This window comes from Engraulis encrasicolus, chromosome 21 (genome assembly GCF_034702125.1).
Source record: "Engraulis encrasicolus isolate BLACKSEA-1 chromosome 21, IST_EnEncr_1.0, whole genome shotgun sequence".
Lineage (NCBI taxonomy): Eukaryota > Metazoa > Chordata > Actinopteri > Clupeiformes > Engraulidae > Engraulis > Engraulis encrasicolus.
The window spans coordinates 11,855,112-11,874,477 of record NC_085877.1 but is presented as its reverse complement, the minus strand read 5'-3'; the positions used below and the strand labels follow the sequence as shown (position 1 = coordinate 11,874,477).

The following is a 19,366-nucleotide window of genomic DNA, read 5'->3' as shown; positions in this document are numbered from 1 at the left end:
TGCGGGAGGTATAAAGTAGTCATCCTCTCTCCTTTCCCTGCAGTAGCCACTCTGACCTCAAACTCACCCCTGGCTTTTTGCTTTCACTCTCTCTCTACTTATACTATCCTCCCCCATTTTCTTTCTTTACAGCTAACATAGGCTACTGATACGGGCTACACACATCATTGACTTACATACTGTACACCCATCATGCTCCCTGGACACAATGGTTTGATTATTGGTATTGTTTTTTTCATGAAATAACCTTAACTTAGAATTTTGTTGTTGTCTCCATTTCACGTTATTCCCCTGAACGAGCTGGGTCGTAACAGCGAGTAGAACAAAGGCATGATAGGCCTATTCAAGTTCATTCCAAACAACAATGTATCAAGTGGGAAGGATGCAAACTAGCAGAGTTCGGCGGTAGAACGTTTGTAAACCTTCCTCCAGAAACGTCATACATTTACGGTAGTGCTGATCAATTAGTCTGGACCTTTAGCTCAGTGGCATCATGCTGTGCTCTGCAGCGTTAACTGTAAGGTCGCGGGTTCGAGCCCCAAAGTGGCAAACTGTACAGGATGACCTTGGTTACACCAATATACCTACTACACATGCTATAGCCTATACAATGGGTTTTCAATGTTATCAACCTGGCTGTTATCAAATACCTGTGAGCAGCCAGGAATCCCAAAATGCTACAGTGCCCTCCATAATTATTGGCACCCCTGGTTGAGATGTGTTAAAAGCCTTAAAATAAATTCAGTGTTTATTGCAGAAGAATACTGTCACACTGAAAATTGTAGGAAAATGTAGCCTTCAACTCAAATGAATTGTAGGAAAATAAAAAAAATCCCTGACTAAAAAATAATTATTTTTCATTAAATCACCTGTTCCACAATTATTGGCACCCTTAACAATTCCCAGGAAATAAATATAATTGAAGCATTTCTGTCATTTCTACAGTAGTTTACAAAGTTTACCAGAGTATGTAGGAACATTTAATTAGTGATTCATCACTTCCTGTTTCCCTGGGGTATAACTATGACGTGACACCCAGGCCATTTCTCTTATCCACTCTTAAACATGGGAAAGACAAAGGAACACAGCATACAAGTGAGGCAGATGTGCGTCGACCTTCACAGGTCAGGCAGAGGCTACAAGAAGATTGCCACTCAACTGCAGCTGCCCATATCTACTGTGAGAGGAATAATTAAGAAGTTCAAAACAACTGGAACAGTGGTAAACAAGCCTGGACGAGGACCCAAGTTTATTTTGCCACCACGCACAGTGAGGAGGATGGTAAGAGAAATCAAAATATCTCCAAAGCTCACTGTTACAGAATTACAACAAATGGTAGCATCCTGGGGTCACAAAGTCTCCAAATCAACCATCAGGCGCTGTCTACACGCCAACAAGCTGTTTGGGAGGCATGCACGGAGAAAACCTTTCCTCACCCACAATCATAAACGCAAACATCTGGAGTTCGCCCAGCGGTATTGGGGCTTCAACTGGGACCGTGTGCTTTGTTCAGATGAGACCAAGATTGAGCTTTTTGGCAACAAACACTCTAAGTGGGTCTGGCGTGCCACGAAAGATGCGCATGCTGAAAAGCACCTCATACCCACTGTGAAGTATGGGGGTGGGTCAGTGATGCTGTGGGGCTGTTTCGCTTCCAAAGGCCCTGGGAAGCTTGTTAGGGTGCATGGCATCATGAATGCTTTGAAATACCAGGACATTTTAAATCAAAATCTGTTGCCCTCTGTCAAAAAGCTGAAGATGGGTCGTCACTGGGTCTTTCAGCAAGACAATGACCCTAAACATATGGCCAAATCTACACAGAAATGGTTAACCAGACACAAAATCAAGCTCCTCCCATGGCCATCTCAGTCCCCAGACCTCAACCCCATTGAGAACCTGTGGGGTGAGCTGAAGAGGAGAGTACAGAGGAGAGGACCCAGGTCTCTGGATGATTTAGAGAGATTCTGCAAAGAGGAATGGCTGAAGATCCCTCTTTCTGTCTTTTCCCATCTTGTGAAACATTATAGGAGAAGATTAGGTGCTGTTTTGTTGGCAAAAGGGGGTTGTACAAAATATTAACAACAGGGGTGCTAATAATTGTGACACACATTATTTGATGTCAAATAATTATTTCTTTAAGTGGGATTTTTTCCCCACTGAATAAATGCACTTGTATTGAAGGTTGGATTTTTCTCTTTTTTTCCATTAAGGTCCCATATTATTTAGAGAAAAATAATAATAATTGGAAGCTAAAAAACACATCTCAACCAGGGGTGCCAATAATAATGGAGGGCACTGTATGTGGCTAGGTGTTCGAACATTGGAAGTTCCATTGGACCAGTGTAGTCCGCGGTTAGAACCTGTTAGAACCTGTGTGGCCTTTGTTGAATTTGGAAATGTGTCCTAAATGACTATTTTTACTATTGCATTTTATTATTGGAATTGACTGCTCATAATGTGAATTTTTAACATGCAAATATTTTGAGAACATACTTTTTAAACCTATGTAAGATGCATTTTGCAATGTGATGTGATGAAATACCCAAAACAAAAATGTGAATTTCCCAAAAAGCACTTCTCACTACCACCTGCCAAGCCAACACCACACGTCTGTCCTCTGGCGCCTTACATAACACCATACAAGCACAAGCCTTGCCAACTGGAGCCCGACATGAGTGGTCACAGCAGGGATAGAGAGAGTGATACAGGCCTCTCAACTCCTTAGACTGCCTCTCTCTCTCTCTCTCTCTCTCTGTCTCTCCCTACCGCTTTGATTTCCTCCTTTTTCTCTCGTTCTTTGCCTTTCTCCTCTCATCCACACAGCAGAGATAAAGAGATTGATACAGGTCTCTCAACTCTCCTTAGACTACTTCTCTCTCAGTTCTCTCTCTCTCAGCTCTCTCAGCTCTCTCTCTCTCTCTCTCTCTCTGCATCCCTCTCTCCTCTCATCCAGTGTGCCTGTTAATGGAGAGCTGGACATTTCGCTAGTGGAGTGGAGCAGTAAGTGAATCATCATGTTCAAGACGGTGACTTCACTGTGACCTTCTGATCTCCATGTCCTGGCCTTTTTAATCGTATCCATTTACCCCATTTGTGGAGGAGAGAGAGGGGGGGGGGAGAGGGGAGAGGGGAGAGAGAGAGAGAGAGAGAGAGAGAGAGAGAGAGAGAGAGAGAGAGAGAGAGAGAGAGAGAGACAGAGAGAGAGAGACAGAGAGATAGAGAAAGAGAGAGAGATAGAGAGAGAGATAGAGATAGAGAGAGAGGGGGGGGGGCAGGAGTGATAGATAGGCAGAAAACACAAAACTGAAAAAAAAAATCAGTCTGTCAAACAGAGATTGCCTCATGGTGTTTGTGCTCATGGGTGTCTGACCACACACATGCACCATCATTTAGTATCTCAGAAGTGTCAGAATTTTCAGTGATTAAAATCCTGAAGCAATGTAAGAACTCAAAGTCTAAAGACATCTTTGACTGTGATTGTGCATTTATTTAACAGCAAACACTCTCAGTTCTCCCATAGCTCATTTGGTTAATCTATCTATTTCACAAAGCCATGTTCCTACTGCCTGGAAGACAGCAGTAATTACTCCCATATTTAAATCTGGGGATGTAAGTAATGTTTCAAATTATAGGCCCATCAGCATCCTGCCTATCATCTCGAAAGTAACAGAAAGAGCTGTATGTGACCAGCTGATAGCCTACTTGGAAGGCCACTCCCTACTGCACCCCATGCAGTTTGGGTTTAGAAAAAAACATTCAACAGAGACAGCCCTCTGTTGGCTTGATGGGGGTGGAGTAGTTGGGGCTGTCTTCCTGGACTTTAGGAAGGCGTTTGATACAGTTAACCACAACGTGCTACTTTCCAAGCTCTCACAGTTGGATTTCTCACCAAATGCTCTATCCTGGATGGAGTCCTACTTGGATTCAAGGAAGCAGTGCACAATGGTTATGGACACATGCTCCACCCTGTCAAAAAGCACAATTGGAGTGTCGCAGGCATCGATTTTAGGACCAATTTTATTTAGCTTATATATTAATGATTTACCTTTGATTTGCCCAGAAGTCCACATGCAAATGTACGCGGATGACGCAGTTATTTATATCCATGCCAAAACAAGGCAACAGGCCGCATCGCAGCTAACCTCAGCCCTGAACAAAGTGTCTGACTGGCTGAATCACAACTGTCTTACGCTTAATGTGAGAGGATTATAACCTGTCTTTTAAAAAACACATAAAAAAGGTAACTAGAAGTGTCAGAGCTAGTTTGGCTAATTTTAGGCAGATAAGACACCAATTGCCATTATCTGCTGCTAAACTGTTCTTACACGCAATGTTTTTCCCACATCTATCGTATTGTTCTACAAGTTGGTCACAAGTAGGTGTGACCTCATTACAACCATTAGCCACGCTCTACAAAATGGCTATAAAAGTATTAGATTAAAAGGCAAGAAATTACCATCATTGCGTTATTATAGCAAAATACAATTTATTGTCTTTTAATAGTTTTATTTGTTTTGCTGACATGTGTTTAATGTATAAACTTATTCATGATCTTGGGACATGATTATGGGGATTTTAGGAAGACCTCCTTTGGTCAGTCAGCTTTTTCTGTCAGTGCTGTGGAAAAAGGGAACTCAATTCTTATTCACATTAGAGATAGCTCAAGTTTTAACCAGTTCAAACTATCCTTGAAAGTATGGCTGAAGACTAGGCAAACATGTGATCATTAACCTGAGTGCTGCTATATGTACTGTCAGGTGTCATATGTGGTTTTGTGTTTGAATTTGTTGCTTTATTGTGTTCTAGTGTGGTATGTTAGTGTGATATGACTCATTTTAGTGTGTAACATTGTAAGGACACACATTGTCCATGTTTTAATGTATGTGATTATTTGATAGTTTCCTGCCCAGGGACCACAGATGCAAATTAGCTTTGTAGCTAACTCTGGTACTGGAGTTGTCCTGTACATGGCCCCTGTCAAATAAACTAATAAACTAAACTAAACTAAACTAAACTAAACTAAACTAAACTAAACTAAACTAAACTACACACACATGGGCAATTAAAGACATGTTTGGTAGCTGAAATGAAGAAGTGACAAAGCAAAAGGAGGAAAAAAAAGTCTGAAAAGCTGTCTGTACAGAGCAGCTCATCGTTATTATGGTTCTGGGTGTCTGCTCACACATGGAAGGGCAAAATACACCGTTGGCTATATACTATTAACTCACACCTTTCACTTACAGCGAAGGGACATGACCACAAAAAACCTACAAAAGTGAAAATGGTGAAGGTTGAACAGACTCATGACTCCCTTAGCCTCACGCACGCACGGACACACGCGCATACACACACTGTTTTCTGTCTGTCTGTCTGTTGAACAGACCCAGTAGTAGTACACCAGCAGTAAGTTCCCTTTTGTGTTTGGCAACTTGGCAACATCTCACCTCAGTGCAGAGAGAACATGTTGAGTCAGCACCCCCACACACACTCTCTGTCACACACACACACACACACACACACACACACACACACACACACACACACACACACACACACACACACACACACACACACACACACACACACACACACACACACACACACACACACACACACACACACTTTTTCTTTCTGTTGAACAGACCCAGCTACAGTAGTAGCCTACTACGGCAGCGTTTTACAGTGTGTGAACTCATCTCTCACCTCTGTGCGGTGCAGAGCCGAGAGAAGATGCTCCCTTTTCAATGTACTTTCCTCTTGGACAACAGCAATAAACTGCTTCGCCTCTGAACTGGACCCAAAGCTGTTTTTAACGAACTTCCCTAAAGAATCAATACCCGAGTCCACACAGTAGGAGCAACAGTGCTGTGCCGCTCAGTACTTTTGCAAATCAAAATAATTAGGCCTACAAGGGGATGCAAGAGCCATTCCTATTATTTTTAGAGATGCACAGGATCCAAGATCCGGTTCCGGATCCGGCAGGATAATAGGGTTTTTCACAGGATCCGGATCCGGTTCCAGGATCCAGGATCCGGTAGCCGAGGCTTTTCAGTCAAAATAGTTTGAACCAAAGTGATAAAAAGGGCCCACGTGTGTGAGTAGGCTATGTGATTCCACCCTTTTGTAGGATCCGGTATCCGGTTCCGGATCCGGCAGGATCTTAGGCAGTGGATCCGGTATCCGGCAGGATCCTAAAAATCAGGATCCGGTGCATCTCTAATTATTTTTAGGTTGTGCTCTGATTGAGCCTGGAGCTTTGGTGATGGGCTCAAGGAGTGCAGATTCAGAACAACCTGTTCAAGACTGGGTTCAAGCTTTGGATGGAGAGATTGATCTATATTGTTCGTATACAGTAGAGTGAACTCTGGGTTAGGGTGTATGCGGTGAGGATTTAATTTTAACAGAGGTGCATAAAGTAGCAGTAGATGTAAAAGTGAGATAGGCTACCTCATTAGGTGCTCATTAGGTACAGTGAATTAACTGGTGTAACAACTAATGTCATAGGATACTACTAATATTGTGAATTTAGGCCTATTTCTATTTCTAAACACCTCTGAATTTCTGTAAATGAGGAAACCATTAAAGGAACTGTCCACCCGCCGTTCTTCCTTAATGAAATGCTTTGGCATTGCTAACTGCACTTTGACTTAGTAGGGCAATGCACCTCTCTGTGCTCCCAGTCAGTCAGACGCTCTGTTACTCCTGGTAGCATGTAGCTATAGGCTCAGCATGGCTGCTGGTATTTTTATGAGCTCAAGTTAGATGCGATCAAACTCTTCCACACATACAGTTACAGTAAATACAGTTATATGAAGAGTTGAACAAAACCAAGTTTACTTACGTAAAATGAAACATGTTGATTTTCTGTGGTATAAAATAAATAGGCACTATAATGAGTAGATAAGTGATAAATGAAAAGTGATAAGTGATAAGTGAAGTGGTTTTGGGGGGCACTTAGCACCAAAGGCGTGTGGTGAACTGTTAAGCTTCCAACTGACCACACAAACTACTGAGCTTTCTTTAGTTCACCTCAACAACCAAACACCCCCTAGTGGGATGTCACAACTAAAATGACATAAAAAGCCATTCAGTCCATGCAATCATTGTATACAAGTGGCTGGCCATGGCTTTTTGGTGACAAAGCTTTCAGGATATGGAACAGTGTCCACAGTGCACCTCTGACAGGGGAAATTTATACATGATCACTTAATGGGAAGCAATGGGCAGGCTGCAGTGCCCTTACGCTTTCAACCTGTCTAGAGGTCTGACTGACTGAGAACAGATCTGTCAGAGAGAGAGAGAGAGAGAGAGGGAGAGAGAGAGAGGGAGAGAGAGAGAGAGAGAGAGAGAGGGAGAGAGAGAGAGGGAGAGAGAGAGTACGAGAGAGAGAGAGAGAGAGAGAAAGAAAGATAGCGAGAGAGCGAAGAGAGAGAGAGAGAGAGTTAGAGAGAGAGAGAGAGTGATCGAGCGAGGGAGCACACAGAGGCTATTACAGAGAGCACCAGATGCATCTCCCTCCCAGAAACGTGGGGAAGAGAGAGAGAGTGACAATGGTGTGTGTATGGTGTGTGCGTGTGGGGTGGCGGTGGTGGCAGTGGCAGTGTATAGGAGCAACAGAGATGGGTAGGCAGAACACAGTGAGAGATGGAAAGAGAGAGAAAGAGCCAGCGAGACAAAGAAAACGCAAGTAGCAGCATTACAGTATCCTGTGTAGCAAGAGCCCTTATAGGCTGTTACTCTTTCGCCTAAAAGCCATGTCAGACTCAAGGACACAGGTAAACAAAATGACAAGCCACCGTCAGGGCTGAATTAATGTACAGGCTAAATATGGCTGCAGCCTGGGGCTCCCCACCAGCCAGGGGCCCACTGACTGATCGATGGGGGAGGAGGGATTTTGCTGAATTACAGTATTGAAGTGCAGTATTGAAAAAAATAATCTCTTGATAATCCTCTCCACTCCTCTCCATAGTTGGCAGACTTCCTTCATAGCTTGGAGTTATTTATGACACTGTTTATGTAAATTTGTCATGATTTTTTTTCCTGCCGGGGGCCTATTGCAACCTGTAGCCTAGGGGCCACGGGCCATCTTAATCCGGCCCTGGCCAGCCCTTTGGAGGAATAGCTCTAGAGGCTGAAGCAATAGGTGGAATAAGTAACGGCCTTGTCCTGGAACACAGTCGCTGCAGAAGCTGCCATTTGTAAGACTTTATGAGGCAGTTTTTGTTGCTGTTGTATACAGTACTAAGTACGTTTGCCTAGGTGCATTAGAGAGAATGTACTTGATGGAAAGTTAAGATGAAAGAATATTGGATGTTTCCTGGGCTATAGACGATGTCTGAATACAGCTAGATATAAGAGATATTGTGTGTGTGCTTTTTCTCCGCAGGTTCATGGTTCAGAACAGATAAAAAGAGAGAAAAGTCCGCTGCAACCAGGATTTTTTTGCTCCCACTTATTTTTAATTTTTTCATGACTTTTCGGGTAGAAACCTTTCTTCAGACGAGATAACAACGTATGCACATACAATGCACCTGTACCTCTGAGTCTTAAGTCAAGTAAACATAATGTTAGTAGCACATGTCGTAGCACCTGTTTGAAGTGACAAGTAGCCTGCATAGTACAAAATTGTACATATTGAAGTACACAATTTGACACTCAATGGGAGAATGATGCGATGGAAAGGACAATGTAGGGAAGCCATACTCCAACAGCGGTAACATAAAGAGTCATTTTGGTTAGCGGCTTTCAAAACAAGTCCATCATCAGTCCATCCTTCTCAAGCTCTCTCCACTACTCATAACCTATAACAGATGCCTTCACACACACACACACACACACACACACACACACACACACACACACACACACACACACACACACACACACACACACACACACACACACACACACACACACACACACACACACACACACACACACACACACACACACACACAGCCACCATGTCCCTGTAGCAGTCTCCCTGTGGTACATCAAAAACACACCTGCTTTTTAAAAGGCACTTAACAGCTGCCAAGCCAAAGCTTGTGTGCAAATGAATTACTTCCCTCACCGCCAGGCAAGGCGCTTCATCATCAACCACAGAGACAAACAGGAGAATGACACATCACCAACGAAATAAAAATGTACCCCTCACTGCTTTGGGAACATTAGGCAGCCTCATGAAACAATATGTCCACTCTCCCCGTCTAAACTAGCCTACACCAAAGTCCATTTTTTTGTGTTCTGTTCTATTAACTGCTTTTTTGAAATGTGTGTGAAAGTCTGTTATTTTCCTGACCTGCAGACTATGATAAATAATTGGCAGCGTTAGCAATGGGGTTAAGACAATTCCGAGAGCTGACAGCCATTGCGTCATTAAAGGCTAATTATTTACTTTCACTTACCGGTAACTGTAACACTCAAAACAGACTAAGAGCCTTGTGGATATTTCAAGGCTATTTAGAGTCTGAACAGGGAAAGTTAGGAAAATGTTCTAGACAAAAACACATTTATTAATGATTACATTAAATAATTTACAACTGACAGCTTAAAAGTTAAATGAATTTTAAATGTTGTGTCACATTTAGTATCAAATTAACACCAGCCTTGGAGTCCTGTCAAATTGCTATGAACACCAGTCTTGGTTAGTCCTGTCAAATTGCTATTTATTTCGCTAACCTTTCTAACTTCTGTGCCATTTTGAGGGAAGCAATTCATGATTAGCATGTGATGTGGTGTGGTTCCCAAGCAACGTTGTTGTGCTGGGTTACCTAATCAGCAACACAACAACACTGTGCCATTTGATACACCATATTTCCATCATATAAAAAAATCATAGTGAATATTCCCTACCAATCTTAATGGTTTACACAACCAAGCGGCAATCCCTAAGGCAAGAAACTCAATCATTATTCTCACACGCATTAGTGAGCAAATTCCAAGCCCATACTCCATTAACTCTTTAGCTTATATTATTTTTATTCTCTGTTATTTATGTTGTTGTAGTATGTCTCTCAACAAGACAATTCATATCCTGACACGTTCGTCTCTCTATGTCTCTCTGTTGAGCTTTCCTTGTGATCATACCATCCCATGAATTTAAATATCCCTACAATGTTAATGAAGATGTGATGTGCTGTAATGTATACACGGCAGTGCTTTAGGGCACATCTGTGGTGGCACGATTTATTCATCTTGACAAGGCTGACTGGATCATCCATCATTGCCAATCCACCCATCATTCTTGTCCCAAATGCTCCCAGTCAAATTTGCAGTGTTAATTCAACACGTATCAGGGTGCGTCTGATTAGAAAAGCGTGAAATTCGACTCTTTTAAGTGTGGAATGAGCACTGCCGAATTTACCGTGCCGTGTGGCAGCGTATGGAAATCCAATGTTGTCTACTGAACGAGGCTTCAACATCCATCTACTGTTTTACTAAATCCATATGCGCTTGCCAGATGTCTTCAAAATGAGATGACACGTGCAGGGCCGCTGACAGCTTTGAGCGGGCCCAGGACAAAATCATCTGAAAGCATTCCCCCACCTGTCAATGTATACAATTTAATGGGGCCCAAATTCTGACCCGCCCCCTGCCCAGTCCCCCTCCCTTGGCCCGGGCCAATTGTACGTAGTTGCTGCACATGTGCATCCCCACTCTGACAAGCATCTGGTCATGCATACACCCCTGGCTGTTATCCTTCGATCGCATCAATAGGCCTATATGATCAATATGTCTGTCAATATGTTTATCAATGTGTTGCTGGTCAAGGTAGATGGGCGAGGGCAAATCGTGACAACCTGTAGCATGTTGAGTTTTTTAAGAGGGTGGAAAAATCTGCGGAAAAATAGGGTTGCAGGCCAAACTGCATTTTCAACCAGTCCAGATAAACTAAATATAAAAGTGTATATTAAGTAAATGAAATAACTAAGATCTGCTTTGAAAATGATTTGTTTAGCTATGAACATTTCTCCTCAAGCAGTGTCATAGAGTCATTAAGCCTGGGACTTAACTGTACATCCACATTTACTCTTTATGTCAACAAAAAAACCCTCAAGGCCCTTTCATTTGTGCATATGAAATGTGATGGTTAAAAAATCACGCTGCTTGCCAGACATCTAGTTAAATCCAATTAAAGACTCATTTAAAGATATTTTCACTACACTGTATTTTAAGACCTCGGTGCCAATTGAGCGCCCCATCACGGGTTCCGCCCTGGCCAATTGCCCTGCCTCTAGGACCATCCTTACATACAGTGAGTCCAATATGTATTTGATCCCTTGCTGATTTTGCCGGTTTGCCCACTAATAAAGACATGATCAGTCTATAAATTTATGATAATATGTATTCAAACATGGAGAGACAGAATATCAAAAAGAAATTCCAGAAAATAACTTAAAATAATATATTTTAATTTATTTGTATTTAATTTTTAAGTATTTGACCCCTCTAGCTAAAGAGGATAAAGTGTTTTGTGGCAAAGCCCTAGTTGTCTAGCACTGAGGTTAGATGCTTCTTTTAGTTAATGACAATGCTTGTGCATATAGTAGAAAATATTTTTGGCCAATTTTTCTTTGCACATTATCTCTAAAACATTAATAGTTTGTGGCTGTAGCTTGGCAAATGGGAGGTTCAGTTCTCTCCATAGAATTACTATAGGGTTAATATTTGGAGACTGTCTAGGCCACTTCACGACTTTAATATGCTTCTTATTGAGCCACTCCTTTGTTGCATTGACTGTATGTTGTGTATTATTGTCATGTTGGGAGATCCAAAAATGGCCCACCCTTCAGTGTAGTGCTGGAGGGAAGGACGTTTGCACTCAGGATTGCACATTACATGTCTCCCTCCATCCATTCATTGACGATGCGAAGTTGTCCTGTGCCTTGGCCAGACAAACACCCTCAAACCATAATGATACCACTATCATGCATGATGGTGAGGAGAATGTTCTTGGGATCATAGACAGCAGTACTCTTTCTCAAAACACATTGAATTGTGATAGTGCCAAACAGCTTGATTTTGGTTTCATCTGACTACAGCACCTCCTTATCATATCCTAAACCCGTCTGATGTCTGTTGGCAAACCTCAAGTGGGACTGCACAGGTTCCTTCTGAAGTAGAGGTACCATGTGTGCACTACAGGATTTTAAACCTCTGTGGCACTAAGTGCTACCAGTAGTTTTATCAGTGATTTTGGTCCCAGTAGCTTTGATATCATTGCCTAGTTCATCCCGTACAGCTCTAGGGTGATTTCTTTCTGTTCTCATGATTATAAAATCCCTACAAAAGGTCAAATCTTGTATAGAACCCCTGACAGGCTGATGGATAGTCATTTTGTATTCCTCACATTTTGGAAGAAATGCATCAACAGCTGGGTCATTAATACCCAGTCTCTTTCTTGTGGCTTTTTCTTGTCCATTTAATCTTTGTTCAGGTCTAAAATCGTGTCCCTGACATCATTTGACCACTCTTTGGTCTTTCCCAATCTGGTGAGGTTGGAGTGTGACTGATTCACTCATACTATGGACTGATTCTGCTGATTCAATGTGTCTTTTATGCATGTTAGTATGTACAGGTGTCTTTAATTCAAATGACAAGTTGATCGGAAGTGCCCATCTGGTCTGTGGGCCCGGAACTGTAATCAGTTGGCAGGGGATCAAATACTTATTTTGCTAGATGAAATTGAAATAAATTAATATATATTCTCTTCAGTTAATTTCTGGATTTTCTTTTTGATATTCTGTCTCTCCATATTAGAATACATATCATCATAACATTTATTGACTGATCATGTCTTTCTTAGTAGGCAAACCAACAAAATCAGCAAGGGATCAAATACATATTGGACTCACTGTACATACTACTAAACATAGGATGTCTGAAACAATCATGTAAACAAGTAGTATAAAGGAGCTTCAACTTCGTCTCCAAATCAATAATTACATTTATTTAAATACTGTATTTGAAGAAGGTTAGAGAGGAACTCTTCTAGGCAAAGGCACTCCATGAAGTTAAAATGTCTATATATTCACAGACATGTCCAAAAAGGACTTTGCTCAAGCATAATAGCTTGGGCTTTCATCAGGGCTGAAACACTGTATTTAATCTTAGCAGGTTTCTCCATTGCACCTGTTGCATTGTCAGGGCCAGTTTAACAATGAACTACCTCCAGCTAAAACAAATTATCCCAATACAACAGCATACAACTGTACAGTCAATACTCTTTTATTTATCCCATGTACAAAGCGAATAATGTTTTCAGTGACAACTTTGTGAACCATAACAAACCAAGGCTAAGCATTCAACATTCCCACTGACCTGCATGGTTTTGAGATTACTTTGACCGGGGGCCTGGCCAAAGCTGTCAGCAGGCTCGAAACCTAGTATGTAACAGTTTCACCTACCGCATGTAAGCCTGCCCATGTGCCGTACACAGACCCCGGTCTATGTACTATGGCTAGCTAGAGATGTTTTTGAGCTGTGTTGCTGCTCAGTCTGCACAGAAGGATTTAATGGCATGCGGACGTGGCATGCCCATTGATTGTATATTAGAACAATCATCGGCATGCCAAGTGCCGTTACGTGACGTTGACGCTAGTCTTGGTCATGCTAGCCTACTACGGCTACAGTGGCTACTACGGCAATGTTTGTAATGTCGAACTGTGCCAGTAACAAAACTCATTCCTAAACCTAACCTGTCAGTGAACAATGTGTGTACACCAACCTATAAATATGCCGCACAGTACCTAAAACTCATACCTACCTAAACTCATTGCCAAACTTAACCTCAGTGAATATAGTGTGTTTTCTACCAACATAAACAATAGCTTGCCACATGCCACTAAATTATCTAACCCCTACACCAGGGGTATTCAATTAAATGTCAACGAGGGCTAGTTGAGCCTTGCTGTCCAAGGGCCACATCTGACCCCAGGGCCGCCATTTGAATAGCCCTGCCCTACACCTTCACACTCCCCAGCCCAAACTCAGCGAGAGAGAGAGAGAGAGAGAGAGAGAGAGAGAGAGAGAGAGAGAGAGAGAGAGAGAGAGAGAAAGAGAGAAAGAGAGAGAGAGTGTGTGTGTGAGAGAGAGAGAGATGGAGAGAGACAGAGAGAGAGAGATGGAGAGAGACAGAGAGAGAGAGAAAGAGAGAGAGAAAGAGAGAAAGAAAGAGAGAGAGAGAGATGGAGAGAGACAGATAGTGCTTCACATCCATACACTGCCAGCCATCAGGCAACAGAACTGCATGTCTCATACAAAATGGACAACAAAACAAATCCATGCATCTCCCGATCCGTAATTACACACATCTGTTATGAGGTCAATGGCTTATTCTGAGCTAGTTCAGCCATCAGGCTCAGTCTCCACATAGAAGGGACTCTCAGGAGAGCACCACACAGAATGGCCAGGGATGTCAAACATAAGACCCAGGGGCCCACCAGATGGTTCAATATCCGTCCCACACTTTTAGAGGAAAAAAACAAAGAATGTCAAAATAAGAACGAAATCTCTTGCCCATTTTTTTTTTTTTTTTAAAGTCAGTACTGCTGATTTACCCATTGTCATCCCCCTCGAGATGATCAACTAGCGATGAGATTCCAATATCGGGCAGAAAGTTTTTATATGTCACAATTACGTGACTGGTCTGGCCCACTTGAGATAAAATATGTATGCAGTATGTATGGGGCTGTATGTGACCCCCTGAACCAGAGAGTTTGACACCCCTGAGCTAGACTCTGGTATGTGCTGTGGAACGTGGTGCTGCTAGTGCTAACCATCAGTTTCAGCCTTCACATTGAGAAGACTTCCAGTGCAACTACCGTACAGAATAGATATAACATTCATTATGTCAAACTGTTCAATCAAGTCTTGAGATTTTCTTTTGTTTCAGACTTTAAAGTTTTGTCCTTTTTAAGTTTTGTCCTTTGCCTGACATGTTCAGATGGTGTAACTTCCTCTACTTTGTAAGGGGGTTTAACACACTCATTCCACAGAATATGCTGCCATATGAATATGTTGCCAGTGGGGACCCAGGTTCAAGTCCAGCCTGGGTCATATCTCACACTGTGATTGGGCAGCTACCCACACTACCCTCACTGGGATTGGGCAGCTACCCACACTACCCTCACTGGGATTGGGTGGCTACCCACACAGAGGAGCTCTGACATTTTGTAAACAAAACTACAGGCTTTGGTGGGAGAACTCGTCTTTTTTCCGTAACAGGCTATTAATTTCATGTAGGCTATATACTACTTTCAGAATGTGCCTGGTGTCTTCTCCCCATCAGACAATGCACCAGACAGCAACAACAGCAAAGAACGATCTGAAAGGCCTGGGCAATCGTTACGGTGTTTCCTGTCAGACAAAGCAAGAGCAGGAGTATTGACGGGCGCATACAGGTGGATGACCACGTATGTTGCTATTGGTGATAACAGATGCACACATGGAGGGAGCACGTAAGAGTACAATTACACACACACACACACACATGCACACAACCTCACACACATACAAGTGTGCACTTACCTCACACATGGACACACACTTGCCTCAGTCTGTCTTACTAGGTCTAAGTCTCTCTCTCTCTCTCCCTCCCTCCCTCTCTTTCTTACACACACACACACACACACACACACACACACACACACACACACACACACACACACACACACACGCGCGCGCACACACACTAGTATATTTCTAGTATATTAAAAACTCCCCTGTGCTCCTACTTGTTTTTGTTGGTGAGAGAGAGAGAGAGAGAGAGAGAGAGAGAGAGAGAGAGAGAGAGAGAGAGAGAGAGAGAGAGAGAGAGAGAGAGAGAGAGAGAGAGAGAGAAATCCCTCTGGGGCTCTGGAAATCATTGGTAGTGAGATTCCCTGCTGCTCTCAAGCTTCATTTTAATTCAGTGTTATTTTCATTCATTTTAATGCCTGCGTGCCATTTTTCTTTTCATTTATCTTTTTTTGGCAAGCATAATCCTCTCCAACTTTTAAATGAATTCCTTTATTTTTGACCACCCGCAGGGTGAGAGATTTGTGTGGGAGAGAGAGAGAGAGAGAGAGAGAGAGAGAGAGAGAGAGAGAGAGAGAGAGAGAGAGAGAGAGAGAGAGAGAGAGAGAGAGAGAGTGTGTGTGTGTGTGTGTGTGTGTGTGTGTGTGTGTGTGTGTGTGTGTGTGTGTGTGTGTGTGTGTGTGTGTGAGTGTTTAATAAAGCAAAGGGCCACCACAGGGGTCCACCTGCAGTTCCTCTACTGTAAACACACACACACACACACACACACACACACACACACACACACACACACACACACACACACACACACACACACACACACACACACACACACACACACACACACACACACACACACACACACACACTTCACACACCTGATATCTGTGAAGAACACACCCACTCTCTCTCTTTATCTCTCTCTCTCTCTCTCTCTCTCTCTCTCTCTCTCTCTCTCTCTCTCTCTCTCTCTCTCAGCAATATCGTTTTGATTAAGGAAATGGCTCCAATCCTAAGCTGTGCCTGTCCAACCACCAACCACTTTCACCCACCTGAGCTCTGGAAAGACCGACTGCCCCCCTCTGTCACCCCATGCTTGTAAGCAATATCACTGTGATTACGCTAATGGTCCTAATCCTAAGCTTTGTCTGCACAAACACCAACAACCGGCCAGACAGTCACCACTGGTCTTCTTAGCACCACACAACTCTCTCTGTGCTCCATAGAGGCTTACCTTAACCAATTACACTAGCCAAAACAGTATGTTAAGATTACTAAAATGGCGGACAAGAAACACTAATACTACTAAAATGCATTTTGAAAAGTACCGCTTTAATGAAACAACATGCTGAGTGGGATGCCTGGATAACCTTTTCATTGGTAAAAAATGTAAATGGACGGCATTTACGGTATATAGCGCCTTTTCACTCCTTCGAGCACTCAAAGCGCTTTACACTGTATGCCTCACATTGAGTGAATGAATGAAAACTTTTCTTGCCCCGAAGGGCATTTGTCTTGCGTTTAGGATCCATAGAACAAGCACTTGGACATATTGACAGACAACAGACAATTCACCCATTCACACAGACCAGTGGCAGTGGCTGCCACACAGGGTACCACTCTGCCACCAGAAGGAGTTTTGGGGCTAGTCTTGCTCAAGGACAAGGACAGATCGATGGGGTCAGGCAGAGCGGGGCTCAATTTCAAACCTAAGCTTACATCCTTCTGGTTGCCAAAATAGGCTCCTCTACCACCTGAGCCAGCACAGCCCCATTAGCTCTAGAGGTGGTCTACTGTTCGATTTGCCTGGTCGTACTCTACCCTCTCATAGAGAACCCATACTTGAACAGAAGCGTATGGACAGAGGCTTGAAAAGAAGAAGTAGTTACATATTTCAATGACAACACTAGCACATGATATGTAAAAAAAACACCGAACAATTTTCCGCAAGGACAATAAATATTCTATCTGTCTATCTATGATGTTACACAGTTCACCAGTTATTCCACTGCACCCAATGAGGTAATTACACCATAGAGTAGGCCTACTTCTACTTTATACTGTACAGTGTACACCTCTGCTTAAGAGGGCGACTAAGGCCAGGCAGGCTAGTGTTAAGTTTGGGGCAGTGAGGATGACAATTTGAGCTGAGCTGAGCTGAGCTGTGGTGGTGGTGGTCGGACTCAGACAGTTAGCAAACAGCTAATGACTCATACTAGCGCTGGTGCGGCGAGAAAATCAGTGACACACACACGCACACGCAAACACACACACACGCACACTCAAACACACATACACTCTAGCACGCACGCGCGCACACACACACACGCACGCACACACACAAGCGCTTAATCAGGGATTCTCATCACCCCTTTGCCTCTCTACAGTATAGACTGATTGGTCCCCTCTTCACATTTTGTCCGTCTGCATGCCATGCGGTCAATCAGATTTTTACAAATGAGCCACAGTCCTAATGTTGTCTGGACCCAATTTCTGCTATTGATTTATTTATTCATTCCCTCATTTAAAATAAGGACTGTTTTTCTGCATCTACTGGACATCACCAAACTACACAGTAATAAAAGTGCAGTGTAAATTCGAGACTTACATAGTACCCTAGAACCAAATACACTCTAGACTAGAGGATGTTAAATCAACTCTGTAAGTGCTGCATTAACAATGCATTGTTGTTACTGTGTAGAAACTCCTCTGATATGAAATTAATTAATTGCATGTGACTAATGGATTGGAAAAACTACATGTGACATGCATATGATACAAGAAATGGGGCTTATTTCAAGACAGTCTTTGGCCATCTACAACCTGCAAAATCAAGTAGGCTACAGGTAGCTACTCACACCAGGTTACTTTGTATTTGACTGGCTAAGGGATTGTGTAGTGTCTGCCTTAAGTGTCCTTGGGTTATACTTGACTCCATGCTATTTCGAAGACATCAAACAGGCGTTGAAGTAATCGCTTTGAACGCAGTCTGACATAATTACGCACAGCCCCCTGGCTGCATCTCAGCGTTGCCATTGCTCATTATGTGACAACGATAAGAATAACTACAACTTACAAACAAAAATGTACCCGTTTCACGCCAGAAATGGTCAAACAGCAGAAAGGGCACACAAGATCACACTCAACCAAATCCTGAGCAATGTCAGCCAAGGGAAGCGGCTAAGTGGATGCGTGCGCGTCCAGAGCAGACCACGCGCCCAGGTTGCCACGCATCATGGAATTGGAATGGCATTCGCTTTGAATATTTCAATGTCACTGCCTTTCTATCTGTCGCTACCTCGTGGTTTAACAACAACATATTTTCTAATCGACAGGCACCACCACCACATCAGCTTAAATCACAAACATGCTCTTCCTCGACTTTATGGTCCACGTTGATAAGCCCCGAGCAACAAGTGCCATATTCAATTGCAGTCATGTTTGATGCTCTTAACAAAAATAGCCACATGAACAGAACATCACTTCAACATTATAGCAGTTTAGAACCACTTTCGCAACATTGTTTGCATACATGTAATGCTGCTCATTTTTGAGAAAAGCTTCCTAATGACCACCGCATTCACACATGTATGAGCAGCGTATGCTATTATTCCTCTGTAATAGCACACATGGCTAAAAGAGAAACAGAAAAAAAACTTTCCAGCCTCTTTTCGCGCCTTCATCAAAAAATTAGAAAAAACTCTCACCCGGTATGGCCAAGTTGGTGAGAGGGATGCTGTGAAGGCTCTCCGGCAAACTTGCCATCCAGTCGGCGAGCCGGAGTTCATTCTTCCCATGAGACGAAGCCATGCCGTCCGGTGATGCTCCGTGTAGTGTGTCCGTTGCT

General features: G+C 42.9%; 1 protein-coding gene across 1 annotated transcript in view; it reads right to left on the bottom strand.

Annotated features, from left to right (window-relative positions):
* plcxd3 (phosphatidylinositol-specific phospholipase C, X domain containing 3) overlaps positions 1–19,366 on the bottom strand; it is a 44,027-nt gene extending 24,661 nt beyond the window's left edge. The window contains exon 1 of the mRNA XM_063187024.1: positions 19,227–19,366. Coding sequence (XP_063043094.1) covers positions 19,227–19,329 — 103 coding nt within the window. The 5' untranslated portion in view covers positions 19,330–19,366. The remainder of the gene's footprint in view (positions 1–19,226) is intronic.